Source organism: Astatotilapia calliptera, chromosome 4 (assembly GCF_964374335.1).
Source record: "Astatotilapia calliptera chromosome 4, fAstCal68.1, whole genome shotgun sequence".
Classification (NCBI taxonomy): domain Eukaryota; kingdom Metazoa; phylum Chordata; class Actinopteri; order Cichliformes; family Cichlidae; genus Astatotilapia; species Astatotilapia calliptera.
This window is the reverse complement of record NC_137425.1, coordinates 2,213,056-2,226,796: the sequence shown is the minus strand read 5'-3', so window position 1 is coordinate 2,226,796 and position 13,741 is coordinate 2,213,056. Positions and strand designations below refer to the sequence as shown.

At 42.7% G+C, this 13,741-nt stretch overlaps 1 protein-coding gene across 2 annotated transcripts in view; it reads left to right on the top strand.

The window, feature by feature from the left end:
- The first annotated feature begins 781 nt into the window (after positions 1 to 781).
- Positions 782 to 13,741, top strand: part of LOC113020195 (xylosyltransferase 1-like) — a 39,342-nt gene continuing 26,382 nt past the window's right edge. Inside the window, exons 1-2 of one of the 2 annotated variants that reach the window (XM_026163958.2) lie at positions 782 to 1,193; positions 11,869 to 12,421. In XM_026163958.2, coding sequence (XP_026019743.2) covers positions 909 to 1,193; positions 11,869 to 12,421 — 838 coding nt within the window. In that variant the 5' untranslated portion in view covers positions 782 to 908. Of the gene's footprint in view, positions 1,490 to 11,868; positions 12,422 to 13,741 lie in introns of both variants that reach the window. The other variant, XM_080300079.1, reaches the window with a different exon arrangement.

Below are 13,741 nucleotides of genomic sequence, written 5' to 3'. Positions count from 1 at the left end.
ATTTCTGTTCCAGGTCTCAAACAATCTGTTTAATTATGTACATGAAAGCTGAAAGATGTGTTCACTGTGTTATTTATGGCAGAAAGTGAAAATCACAGTGATTTAGTGATCATTCAAATGTGTTGATGATGATTCACCTCATAAATCATGAAACACTGCTCTCCTCTATAAAGCTCCCTTTATTTATTTGGTATCACACAGCATTACAATTCAGGCAAAGTTGTTGGTATTTTTCCTCGAAAAGTAAATAAAAATATCAGTTTATAATTTTTCAGTGTGTGGTTTCATGGGGGGGGGGCAACAACGGCTTTCTGCTCCTGTCTACAGAAATGCAGCTCCGGCCCTGCAGAGGTGTCGCTTCACAATCAGATTCAGAACATTTTATTAATCCCAGAGGAAATTATGTGGTTACAGTCGGTCCAAGACAATAAGAACAGCAACAGGCTGTATATACGATATATCACAACGTTACAAAATATAAGAAACAGCTCCAATGTATATTTATAATTAAGATATTTGCGTATCCAGAAAATTACAGACATTTTACTGTAAAACTTCACTGCAGCATGTGATGAAGGGTGCAGCTACTGGATGGGGGAGTCGTACAGATATGTATCCACAGGCAGGAAGGATTTCCTGAGTCGTTCACTGGTGCATTCGGGGAATCTCAGACTTTCTCTGAACTACTGACGTTAAATGGCCGCATGAGGGCCTCTGCGTCCTCTTCACCGCCTCCAAAACTCTCTCCTCATTTCGAGTCTGTGCCAAATTCCCTCCTCCTCCTGCTGCTCTCTGCCAGCCAGTAGCAGCTCTCTGGCCGCGGAGGGGAGCATTCACACCCCGCTGTCGGCGTTTAGCGGATGGAGCTCTCAGTCTGAGTCTGACCCGGAGGGAGGGAGGAGGAGAAGATGAACGGTAACCCGTGCGCCCGCAGGCTGGCCCGGCGCTCCAGGTCCGCGCTGCTGCTGGTCGCTGCTCTGGCCGTCCTGCTGGTCCAGACTCTCATCGTGTGGAACTTCAGCAGCCTGGACTCCACCGGTGGGGACGGAGGCGCCAGGAGCCGGGAGAAGAGAGAGGACCGGACCGGGGGGTTCAACAAAGCCGACATGGAGCACCCGCGGAAGGGGCTGCAGAAGAGGGGCGACCCGCCGCCGCTGGTCGGGAAGGCGGCCGATCAGCAGCAGCTGCAGGCGGTGGGTTTGACTGATGTGCCCTTCACGAGGCGCTTTAATCAGATTTTTACACGCGTGTTTTCGGGGAATGAGCCGAAGGAAGCCGCATGGCAGCCACGGAGAAGATGCTGCAGCTGCTGCCTGTTGTTTTGGCTTTCCCGTCAATAGTTTGCCCGCTTTCGTCAGGGAGATGGGTCTGTAGGCCAAACTTAATTTAAAAAACAGCCAATTTAAGGTGTCGATTATTGGTGGCTGTGGCAGGTTAACTGCGCCACCTTCTCATTCGTAGCTACAGTTGAAAAACGTATCAGCACCAGGTAATCAATTCATCACTTTAAGCTGTGAGCCTCACACAGTTTCCATTAACGCTTCATAACAGCTGATTGCTGTGACAATGAAATGAAAACTACGGGTGACCACGCGCTTTATTCATTGTAAGACCAATGCCGAATTAAAGATCACGCAGACATTTAAAAAGAAATGCCCCCAGTCTTGTTCAAAAATCTAATTTTAAGGGTCGACAACCGAGAAAATGTGCAAATGGCTGTTTTTGTTGTTGGAGTTTGGTTTGGCAGCGTCTCACGTTTTAAACGTCATTTGTGTTACTTTCAGCGTGAAAGGTCACCGTGTTTTTATGAATCTGTTCATTCTGCAGTCCCGTTTAAATCTCTGGTACTTTGGTGTTTTTGCACAGAATGAGGTTTGGGCCTGAAATGCTCCTCGGTTTAGGTGTTTGCGGTTTCCTTGGTAAATTTAAAGAATTTTACTGACACTTGAGGAATTTAGGAAATGATTAAGCCAGTTTTGGTTAAGAGAAGTTGCTCCCCTGTAATATCGGCTTATGAAATATGTTTATAAAGGGAAAACATAACATTTAATATTAAGTTAGAGGTAAAATGAACACTTTTACTCCTTAAAGCAACTTTTTGGGTGTGAGGTTTTAAAATTAAACGGGTCCTCAAATTAAGCTCCCTTTCCCTCATAAATTTTAATCACATTTGAGGAAATTAGTTAACAATTTTTATTGGTGGAAACTGGTCTTGTGTGTAAAACTTGGTAATTATGACAAAGACACAGCTCATCAAGTGAAAGCTTTGGTGATGGCGTCCATTCTTGCAACAATAAAACTTTGTGTAATTTTTTCATCATATTTTGATAAACTGTTTCATTTCAAGCTCTAACACCTATTTTAGTGTCATGTAATTTTGCACAGAATCAGTAGTTCTTAGAGGAAAATGTTCTAAGCTTGGATTTTGGGAGGTTTCCTTACTAAAATTAAAGGATTGTTGCGACACTTAAGAAACTAGGAAAACAGATTTAACCTTGTGTTATTAATGGAAGTCGGTCTGCTCTGACATTAAGTTGTAAAATCACTTTTACAAATGAGGCTTTGTGTAGAATTTCTTTAGCAAACCTGTATTTAAGTTTGACCCGAAAGCTAAAATTTAAAGCAGTTTTACCTTAAAGGCAAAAACCAAAAATCTCTATTTTAGCAATTTTCTGTCTTCTCACATTCATAGTTAGATTTCCATCTTCATCTCCACGTGAATGCTCCACAGCTCATTTCAGGCACAGCACAGTACTCACTATCATATCATAAATAATTTCCCCCAGGGATCAATAAAGTATTCTGATTCTGATTCTGATTCTGATCATCCTGCTGAGATTCCTGTGTTTGTATGTTCAGAAAAACCTGTTGGGATCCAGCTGTTCTCACATGTTTTAATGGTGTGTGTGTGTGTGTGTGTGTGTGTGTGTGTGTGTGTGTGTGTGTGTGTGTGTGTGTGTGTGTGTGTGTGTTAGCAGGAAGCAGTGTCCCATTTCCAATAAAATATCACTTGCTGGGACTCAGTGAAAACAGCCTCCTCCCCCTGAAACACTGAGTGTGTGCTTTTATGTTTATCTTTGTGAGAACATGTTGGCCCGTTCCTTAAAAGCTGTTTGATAACTAAGAGTAGATGTTGGTGTTGTTCTAGAAAATACATGACGTGTTATCCGTGTCAGAGAACAAGAATGTTTACGGGGTCCAAACAGCCACAGTCTGGACTTCTCGGGAGAACACTGATAGCGCCGATTCACCGAAGAGCACTGTGGGAGTCGGTTTGTGATGGTGATGGTGGGGTGATTGGAAAGGCACAGGACTTATCTCATATTCTGATCGTACTGGAGGTATGACTGTAATGCTGAGCCTGTATTAATGTGGCTGTTGATCCAAGTCGTTCCTCTGTGAGTTGGGAGGATCCTGCGACCTGTCTGTCACAGACTTGGACACGTCAGCCTTTCTGTGCTTATAGACAGAAATAAAACAAGTATATTTAATTCTTTCGTTACTCAGAAATGTCCTATTTTAAATAGTTGGCAGCCTTCAGAAACCTCGATGTTTACATGCAGCGTTATCTACTTTTCTATCGTCTGCACTTCCTGTCAGAGTGGAGCAGAACCACCAGGCTGCGACGGTTCAGGCCAGAGTTGAGGCTCGGTGTGAAATTTGTGGTTTTTATTGTTTACTTGGTTTCCCGTGTTGTAGTTGTGTGTCTTATTTTGAAAAAAATATTTACTCGTTACCATAGTGACCAGAGAGCATTAAGGGGCAGAGAGGATGTTACTCTCAGTGTTGTTGGTGCATTTATATTATCTGACATTAAAACGGTCTGCGGCTGGGGACCGCTGCAATGGTGATAAGCCTTAAACTTGCATTCTTTCCAATGGCCAGCAGGAGGCAGTGACTCTGGTTTCAAAAAGATTTCGGGTTGTATAGAAGTCTGTGGGAAAATGACCCCACTTCACCCTCATCTATGAGCTCAGTAAACACTTTCCTGATGACCTTCTTGTCTCAACCAGTAGTTTAAAGAGCTATTTAATACAACACAATCATGATTTATTCAATTTTTGTCCCATTAGGTTAAACAGGAGCTGCTTTAGCTTTTTAAAAGAGAGTTCAGCCTCATTCGTCCTGTTTCAGTCTTGTTTCCGTTTTTTTATGTGCCCAAGAGCCAGTTTCAAAATCTTTACCTTTCTTTGTCTTGTGATGTATATATTTAAATATTTAACAGGTTCTAACTGAGGGGACGGCAGCTACATGAATGTTTAATGTTTTCATTAAATATTTTGGGTCTTCCTGGACATCAAACCTCAAAGTTTTTATTTTTTATTTTTTTAAAGGTGAATGTTTTCTGGCTTTTTAACTTTTCTATAACATTAACCGCTGGGTGTTGGAACAAGACGAAGATAGCTAGGAACCATCAGACCTGGGACGAGTTGCCCTTAACCCTGGTTACATTTCTATCTGGGCATGTGCAGAAACAGAGGAAACCTGCTTCAGTGAAACACAATCATAGCAGTCGCGTATGAGTGCGGTCCTCCACCTCAAAGGTGTGATGAATGCGGGAGTCGTGTCACTGTGGCGCCTTTCAGGATTGTAGTGAACACACTTGACTGGATGTTATAAACGAGGCTGCAGTGTGTTGGACACACACACACACACACACACACACACACACACACACACACACACACACACACACACACACACACACACACACACAGAGCCATTGCTGGAAAGCTGAACACTGCTGGTATTTAAATCTGCAGCTGTGTCTTCGTGAGGACTTTGACATAAAGCTTTCCCAGGTTGCTGACCGCAGCCTAATCCTGATTCTAACCTGAACTCTTAAATCAAACGTGAACCCTGAGAAAGCCCCGTGGAGCCGTCTGTGCGCACACGTGTACAGTGCTGACCACACTGTGCGTGTCAGAGCCGATACACACACTAACAGCCAGGTCAGATCAGATTAGAGGATTTCTTTGGATCGTGTTTCTCTGATGGGATTTATACTTTCTAATCTAGTTTAGATTGTACAATAATCCCTAAATGCTGTGTTTGTGTGTCTGTGTGTCCTCGCTTGTATCTCTGCACCGAACATTGTTTAAAAAAGGAGAGTGAGGACAGTTTAAGAGAGTGAGGACAGTAAGGTTTCAGATTAGCAATCTGTCAGTCTGCCTCTCTGATGTGTGCGGCTGATTGTCATGAAGATGAACGTGTGGCGCTCAGGAGTCTCAGATATCCTTTAAACCAGCTGTAAACCTGTGATGGCCCCAGAATGAAACCAATAAGTTGTTCTTAACAGACACAAAGTGAGACGGGAGCTCTGTACGTTTATCTGCCGTACGTCATGCTTGATGGTGTAATGAGGCTTATTAAGGCTCAGGCCGAACTCGACATCGGCTCTGTTTTTGGACTTGGTTCAAACTGAGTTTGAGTTTGGGTCATGATGTCATTACGTAAATATTCTAGCGTTGTTTTAAGTTTTTTTTAAACATCATGATGTTGAGATAAGGGCTCTGTTTTTGGACTTGGTGACAGATATTGAATCTTGATCGTGGACTGGTTTTGGTCTTGGTCCCTGACTCATTGATGCTGACGTGTCTCTATTTTTGGACGTCTTGACAGGGTTGTTGGCTCGGGGGCTGTTTTTGGATCATCAGTGGTTCCATGATGTTGAGATCAGGGTTCTGTTCCTGGACTTGGTTCATTGTGAAACATTTGGGGCTGTGTTTTAGGGTTGGGTGGGGGCTTTCCAACACCATGATGATGAGATCAGAGCAAAACTTTTGGACTTGATTTCAAAGTGATTTGGGAAAAAGTAAATGTTATAATCTTGGGTCCTGACTCTGTGGTGTAGACGTTGCAGCTTTGTTTTTGGGCCTGGTGTTGGACTTTTGTTGATTATGGTCATTTGCACAATGATTTGAGATCAATCAGGTTTGATCTAAGGTTTGCAGACCCTCTGTTGCAGGGCTCTCCTAGTTATTGAAGATGATTTGTTTGACTCTGATTGTATATTTGTGCTTACAGATGCAGAATTAATTGGGATGATCTGTCTCTCTGATGCTGTTAATGATGCATATATACATTTATTTTAAGGAGAAACCTGCAGAGTCTGGTAGCAGTGCCTGAAACCAGCAGAGCAGCTGTAAATTGATGCGATGATCCAGATCTAATTCAGTATATGTGATTTAGCAGCGTAGACTGCTGTCAGAACCATGAAGCTGCTTTATGTTTTTCTGTATTTTCTTTGATATAATTCTCAGTAAATCTGGCATTGATGGATGTAAATCCCTGCTGTAATCCTGGGGCGCCCTGTTGGTGCCGCGGTGGTTTCAGCCAGGTTTCACAGCACCATCCTAACCCTCATCACAGTCCATTTAGCTTACTTTCTGTCCATCTGGCTCTGGTTTTCCTTTGTCTCTCAATCTCTCTATTTAGACAGATTACTCCATTCATCTCCTTTGGGACGTGATGCTCTTCTTTGTCAGTTTGTTTCTTCTTTTTTTTGCTTTGGCAGACTCAGTTTCTTTTTAAAGATGAGATAATGATCATCCTGTATGGATAATAAATTAGCATTCCTAATTAAAAAACCCAAAACTGTCACTCAGTGTCATAGTGACATTCATCAACTATGATGAATATTATAATTTTACTATTCCCATATTATTGTGTATTTAGTGCCAGTGTGTGTTTTGAGCTACAGTGCACTTATTGCCAAATATAGTAGTCTGATTACTCAGATCTGTTTATTCAGGCCCAGAAAAATCACCAACTGTTGTATTAAGACTGGCCGAATCTGAAAAATATTTTTAATTCATACATCTGGACGCGGCGCCGTCAGAGAGAAACGTTTCTCCCTCTGACGGCGCCGCGTCCAGATGAACAGAATCAACTTTTGGGGATTTACTTACCTGGATGATTGAACATGCATCAAGACGTAATTCATACAATATTCCCACAAATGTTTAACAGTGAAGAACTGACAGTCTGGTGTCAAAGTTGCTCAAACTGTATGAAGTAAACTACAACATGATCTTAAATCGGATTATTTTCATTGTCACGTTTCGCTGCAAAAAGATGAGGTTGGCTCTTACACTCGATTAAACATGTTAACAAAAACAAACTGCGGTGGTGTAGGAGACTCGATATCATAATCCCATTACCAAGCTATAACATGCTACTCCTACAATCCCACTTCCTAAGTTGGGAAGTCAGTGTCCTGACTGGTGCGTTGAGGTTTTGCAGAAATGTGACCCCGAAACATGTGAATGTGGCAATCATGGCCTGGGGACCCGTCTGCAGCCATCTGGCAAACAACTGTTCCTGGGAGAAACACGCATTCGCCACAAGCTGGGAATTAACTAAATGTTTTTGAGCTTTTGATGTTTTCTTTTTACTCGCGAGGACGTTCACATGAGCTTGTAGCTCATCATTTTCTTTAAAGCATTTCGTATGTCTTCTGTGTTTAGGCTCCACTTTCATGCAGAAGTGAAATGATCACAGCTTGAATTCAGCATGCATTAATTACAAAAGACATGAAGATGCAGTAGAAAAACTAGAAACGTCTGCGTAACGGCTCTCGCTGTGAGCCATATAGAAATCTACAGGCCTTATGAAACGTACCATCTGTGAGTTCAAACATCTCAGGCACCACGGAAGCTCTTTGCCAACCTTTCCTGCTTCATGCATGGATTTGTAAACATGACCAACATAAGGCAGCCTATAAGATTTTCACTGCCCACCAGTCGGCATTTTCCCGCAGGTATACTGAGGGTAAACACACCTACACAGGAGCTTGATTAATGCATAACCAGAGCTGTGTACAGATGCAGCCTACAGCCATGTGAAAGGGCTCTTTATCGCGTTATATGAAGGTGTTTTCTCGCTCTGTCTGTCACAACACACCAAATCACTGCTGCCAAGAAAACAACAGCCTCTTTCTACCCTGCCTGTGGGGGCCATTTGAGCAGACGTTAGAGACATCATGTACTGGATATTTGGTAGTTGGAATCATTAAAGAACCATTTGATATGAAAAATGTCCATTTCTGTGGACGAATGCAGACTTTGGTCCGAACTGTAAAAGCAGTAACAGAGACCTGTGGGCTCATTCATAAGACTGAATCATGACTTTATTGTGTTTTACTGGGTGATAATAAAGGGTGAAGGTGGCATTTGATGTGAATTGTAGGTCCGTTAGTATCCATGATCATTCTGTGGAGAATTGACTAACTTTGTAGTAGGGCTGCCACGATTAATCGACTATTAAAATCGTCGACGACTGATTTAATAGTCGACGCCTCGTTTGAAGCTTTGTAAGATCCCAAAGACGCAGGAATAAGTAGCAGGATTTAAGAGTGTAATAACGGACTGAAACAGAAGATGGCAGCACTGCATGTACAAGGATGCCAACTGCCGTTAAACCCCGAAGAAGAAGAAGAAGCTGTGTCCCAGAATTCATAGCGCAGCCCAGCTCAGTTTCCAACAATGGCAGCAGCTAGTTAGTTTTAATGTTACTCTTATTATTCTTTCTGGGTCATAAAATAAACGTTTAACATATTTTCAGGCGAGAATGTAGCTGTGTAAACCTCAAATATCTGCTCAGTTTATCAGGACACCGCATATTTTCAAAAGCGCTCCGACGTTTTCGGAGGCGTCTGTTACCCACTAGCTCGATAGCTAGCCGGGGGCTAGGCTAACTAGAGCCGTGAGAACACCGGACTCCCGGCAAATCGTTTTCAAACCCACCGCCATCTTTCGCTACTCAGGTTAAACATGATATATGAGTCACTTAGATAACTTGAAATGTTATTGTTTGGCATTTTTTAGTATTTTATTTGTTCCTGAGTAAATCGGTTTGGCTGAGATTAAAGTTATAGTTTTTACACAGCTGAATAAACCTCAAGCAGACAGCTGATTATCAGAAGTGTGAGATGCTGGAGAATTTACTCCGGTGTCCTGTTATATTTTAGATAGCAAGGAGTTTATTAAACTTCACCGAAACAATCAGCAAATTTCATTAAAATTTAATAAACTATCATCTTGTCTTTATTTTTAGTTAGCACACTTAAAGCTGTAAGCTAATGATAGTTATATAAGAGCAGATGCTGCTGGTGCAATAAGCTGTAGTTTTACGTCCAATGGATGATGATCTGATTAGTCGACTAATCACATAAATAATCGGTGACTAGTCGACTATCAAAATAATCGTTTGTGGCAGCCCTACTTTGTAGTAAGAAGTAGAAGTTCTGATGTAAACAAACGCCTGCATTTATCTTTGCATGGTCACCTTTGGTGTGCCACAACCTTCGCTCACATTTGTGACTTTTGGACCTACATCATGTTCCTGTTGTGTTGATGTCGTTGGTGGATGTAACAGACCAATCCCACTGCTGACCTGTATAACCAGTCAGGCTTTTAATCCAGTTAAATGTGTTAATGTAAACGTGGCTATTGTGAGGCAGGCGTTTCTAATGTTGTGGCTCACTGGTGCATATCTCGGAGCAGGTGTCTGTGCACTCTTGCCGTTTTTGTCAACACTTCAAGATCTTTTACAAGATGTAGATAAATATGAGGAGCACAGCAGCTTTTCGCTGATAGTCACACATGTGGAAGTGGCTGTTCTGCTCTCACTTCAGAGAATTCCCAGAAAACACCACCGCACATTCTTGTCACCACACCAGATCCAGGCATTCTCAGATTATCCTTATTAGTGTGAACTCGTAATCAACAGATGTCAGAGCAACAGGTCTCTTTCCTCCTACCCTTTCCCTGCCTCGCCCCCGGCGCCCGAGGGAACGGCCTCTCCTGTCTCTTGTGTGTCTCCTTTATCGCGGAGCAGCAGGAGGTCTGAAGGCTTCAATAGGAACCTGCTGAGAAGGAGAGCGGCTGAGAGCAAAGTGACTCACACAGGAGCACCACGAGCAAGAAAGCAGTGACTCAGTCCCTCTGTGAGTGTAAAGAATGATGTCTTTGTAGGTAAGCGGTGGTATTTTAGCTGTGGCCGGTCTCCATGGAAAGCACGGCCCTCTGGGAAAAAACGCTCTGCTTTTCTTTGGAGGTGGATCTGTGAAGGAGAGACAAACTTGTATTATTGTGTCGAGCGAATTACAGCCTGAAACGCTCGAGGACATTTTGGAAAACTCCTGAAACTGCATCAAATCGGCCTCATTACAAAAAACATTTCATTTACAAATCTCTGACTTCTTGTTTGCACTGAAGGAGCTGTTAGGAAAAACATCATCATCATCATCATACGCCAGTTTTCTACCTGCTGTCCTGCTTTTTTATGTTTGTAGTCAGTTTGAGTCATTTTGTTAGTGTTTCTGAGCCGAGTGTGTCGGCATCTCGTTTTTCTTTGGTCATTTTTTTGTTTCTTTCTGATAATGTTTTTGTCTGTAAGGTTATGGCTGCTCCAGTCTGCATGCCAAATGTTCTTGGGTAAGATGCGTAACTCCAAGCAGCTCTCCAATGCATCCATCAGAATATGCATGAGTGTGAATGTTGGACAGGAAGCACTTGAATGGGTGAAGGAGGGATGTTGTATAAATCGCTGAGTGCTCAGGTGGAGTCAGGAAGCGTTGTATAAGAATCAGTCCATTTCCCTTTGTTTTGTTTTTGTGTAACAGTTTTTCCTCTCTGTGGTCATTTTGATTTCATTTGTGTGCGTTTGGCCTTCTGTTGTTGTCACTTTGCATTTCTTTGAGGTTTTGTTCCTTTGGTAGTTTTGTGTCTCTGAGATGGCTTTGTGTTTGTGGCTGTTTGGTTTTCATTGTGTTTGGGATTTTTTTTTGGGGGGGGGGGGTCTTTGAGATCTTTTTGTGGTTATTTTGTGTTTGCGTGTAAATTGTTGTTGGCAGGTTAATAAGTTTAGACGTTTTTCACAGTTTTCTGTTGAATTTCGAGACTTTGGTCCAGACCGACATATTTCAGAGGTAAGAAAAAACCTCAGTCAGATGTTTCAAGAAGGAAAAGGTGTGTGTGTGTGTGTGTGTGTGTGTGTGTGTGTGTGTGTGTGTGTGTGTGTGTGTGTGTGTGTGTGTGTGTGAAATCTATCTCTCGCTGTACTCTGGAGGTTTTGTTCCTGGATATCACACTTATAATAATGGCAGGAGAGCTGAAAATGTTCACTGCGGCAACACACACACACACACACACACACTCTTTCCTCTGAGCTGATATTACAGATGAGATAATGAAAGGTTGACTGAGAAGCAGGTGGCAAGAGCTGATATTACTGTCTTCCTGCTGGGGCTTAGTGTGTGTGTGCGTGTGTGTGTGTGTGTGTGTGCGCACTCTTTATCCTGGGAAAGACAGATATGGGGGAGATCTGTGGGATTAAAATACTCATCGAGGTCATGTGGCGATGCTGCTGAAACACAGACGCCCACCAGGCTCTGATTGTAGCGCTGTGGACCCCGGCGTGTGGACGAGTCTTTGCTTCTGCTCTGTTTTATTGTGATGTGCAGGAACAACACTTTGATTCATTCCAAGGAGATAAACGAGCTCACGTGTGTGTAACACGTGGAGCTCCGTACATTTAACATGTATGTGAAGCAGGGAGAGCCTAAAGGGTTCAAATGTCTTCCTGACTTGAGCTTTGCTCCCGTCCTGTCCAAACTTTCCTTTCTAGCCTCATCACTTTCAGATTTAGCTGGAAGTTATTTATTTCCTTGCAGCTGGTCCACGTCCCTCACTTTAGTATTTGGATTCAAAATGACGATGCAAATTTTTTTTTTCTTGAAAAATGCATCATATAATTGTAAATGGATACACAGCCTGTCTTTGTAACTGTTAAAGAAGAGTTTTCTTTGATTTAATTTATTTAATTTTTGCTTTATGTAAGAACTATATTTGTCATTCCTTGCAGAACGTTTACCACTCGCACCGCCCCAAAGAGAAAGTCCGCCTGGACAGCAACAATAATGAGAACTCGGTCCCCAAAGACTTTGACACCATCGACAGCAACAGCAACCTGGGGGCCCGATCACATAGCCAGCGAGTGCCGGTCGGAAATGCCAAACGTAAGCTAGAAAAGAGCCAAGCGCAAAGCATGCTGGGAAAATCTGCCAACGAGGTCCTCAAGTACCCTCCCATCCAACCGAGAGTGCCGGGCCACAATCGCAACCACACCCACACCCGTAAAGCCCACCCCAAGCTGCCAACGGTTGCAGCGCCGGCTCAGGGGTCCAATCCGGATTCGCCGTTCTACCAGACCAAGAAGCCGGCTTCTCCTCCGCTGCCGCCTGGTCTGGAGGTGAGGAAGGAGCAGCTGCAGTGTGAGATCAGCGGTAAAGAAGCCATTTCAGCTCTTTCCAGAGCCAAGAGCCGGGAGTGCCGGCAGCAGATAGTAGAGGTGTACTGCAAACACAAGGAGGGGACGCTGATGCCCGAGAAAGTTCCTCGCTACTGCCCCGCAGAAGGTAAGATCACATCTCAGTGTGTGCAGGTAACAACAGACGCGTTTCATATTATTCACATAACCAACAACAAAAAACACAAAAGTCATAAAAATCCTTAAATTGTAGGTTAAAGGAATGTTTTATTTTCTGCTGCATCAATGTTGTTCAAACCTTCTCTTTGTGAGGGAGAGCCAATCAGAATAAAGGGAGGTGACTGTGCGAACGAAGCTAAAACAGATGAGGATGAAGACGAACTGAGGACCTCTGAATAAAATAAATAGAATAGTGAATCATAGTCATCCTCATTACTGTCATGAATGGTGAAAAGCCCAAACGCAGGCTCCAGATCGATTTGATGAAGCAGAGGTTGAACAATCTGTTATGTTTATAAAGTCCAAGAATAAAACAGATGGACACAAAGAAGCAGAGAGGCTCAGAGAAACACATGAAACAGGAGGGAGGAAACAGCTGAAACTCATCAAAGACACTATACTGTCAAAATAAAACAGGAAGTAACCTAAACAGAACAACTGACACAGACGAAGACTCGACAAAGATGCAGGAAGACACAAAACATCAGACATGCTAAACACTAACACAATCAGATTACAGAGATTACTCGACATTAATGGAGACATGCTTACTCTTACTATGATTGTAGCGCATGTAGACATATTATTCAGTCTGAAAGAAACTTACTGTATAAGCTGCCCTGGATACCAGGATTGACAATTGCCCGGGGCGAATAAACCTCACTTCAGACGGCTTTCACATTGTGAGCTGTCTCACAAGCATTTATTTATTTTTAATGTGGCAAAGATGATAAAATGTTTTTGTTGTTTACATGACATCAGTTACAGTGAAGGTACCAGGGATGTATTGTCATGCAAATCTGTGAAATGATTGTTCATCAAGCGGTGACGGTAACAGTGCCTGTAATCCATGCTTTGGTTTATATAATGAACATGTAGCTTGTGAAGAAGTATATGTATTTAGTATTGTTTATTGTTTGGTGTCTATGAACAGCCGTTTATGCCATCTGAGTATAAATGGTGACATGATGAAGATATAAAGAAAAACATGATAAGTTGATGCATGTCTTTGTTTTTAATACGTTTGCAAATGTCCAAAAATACGAAACTCAGGGCTCAAAACACAGGACGTTTCTTCTTGACCATCTGAAGGATGGATGTGTAGGTGGCATCAAGATGAAAGCTGCCCGCCCTCTTTGTCTGAAGCTGGCATGAAGATATAAACAGATCACTTTGATAATCTGTAAATTGCACGTTCAGTAATGTGCTCTACCTCGATGTAGCTGACAGCTGCGGTGCTGCGATCCAT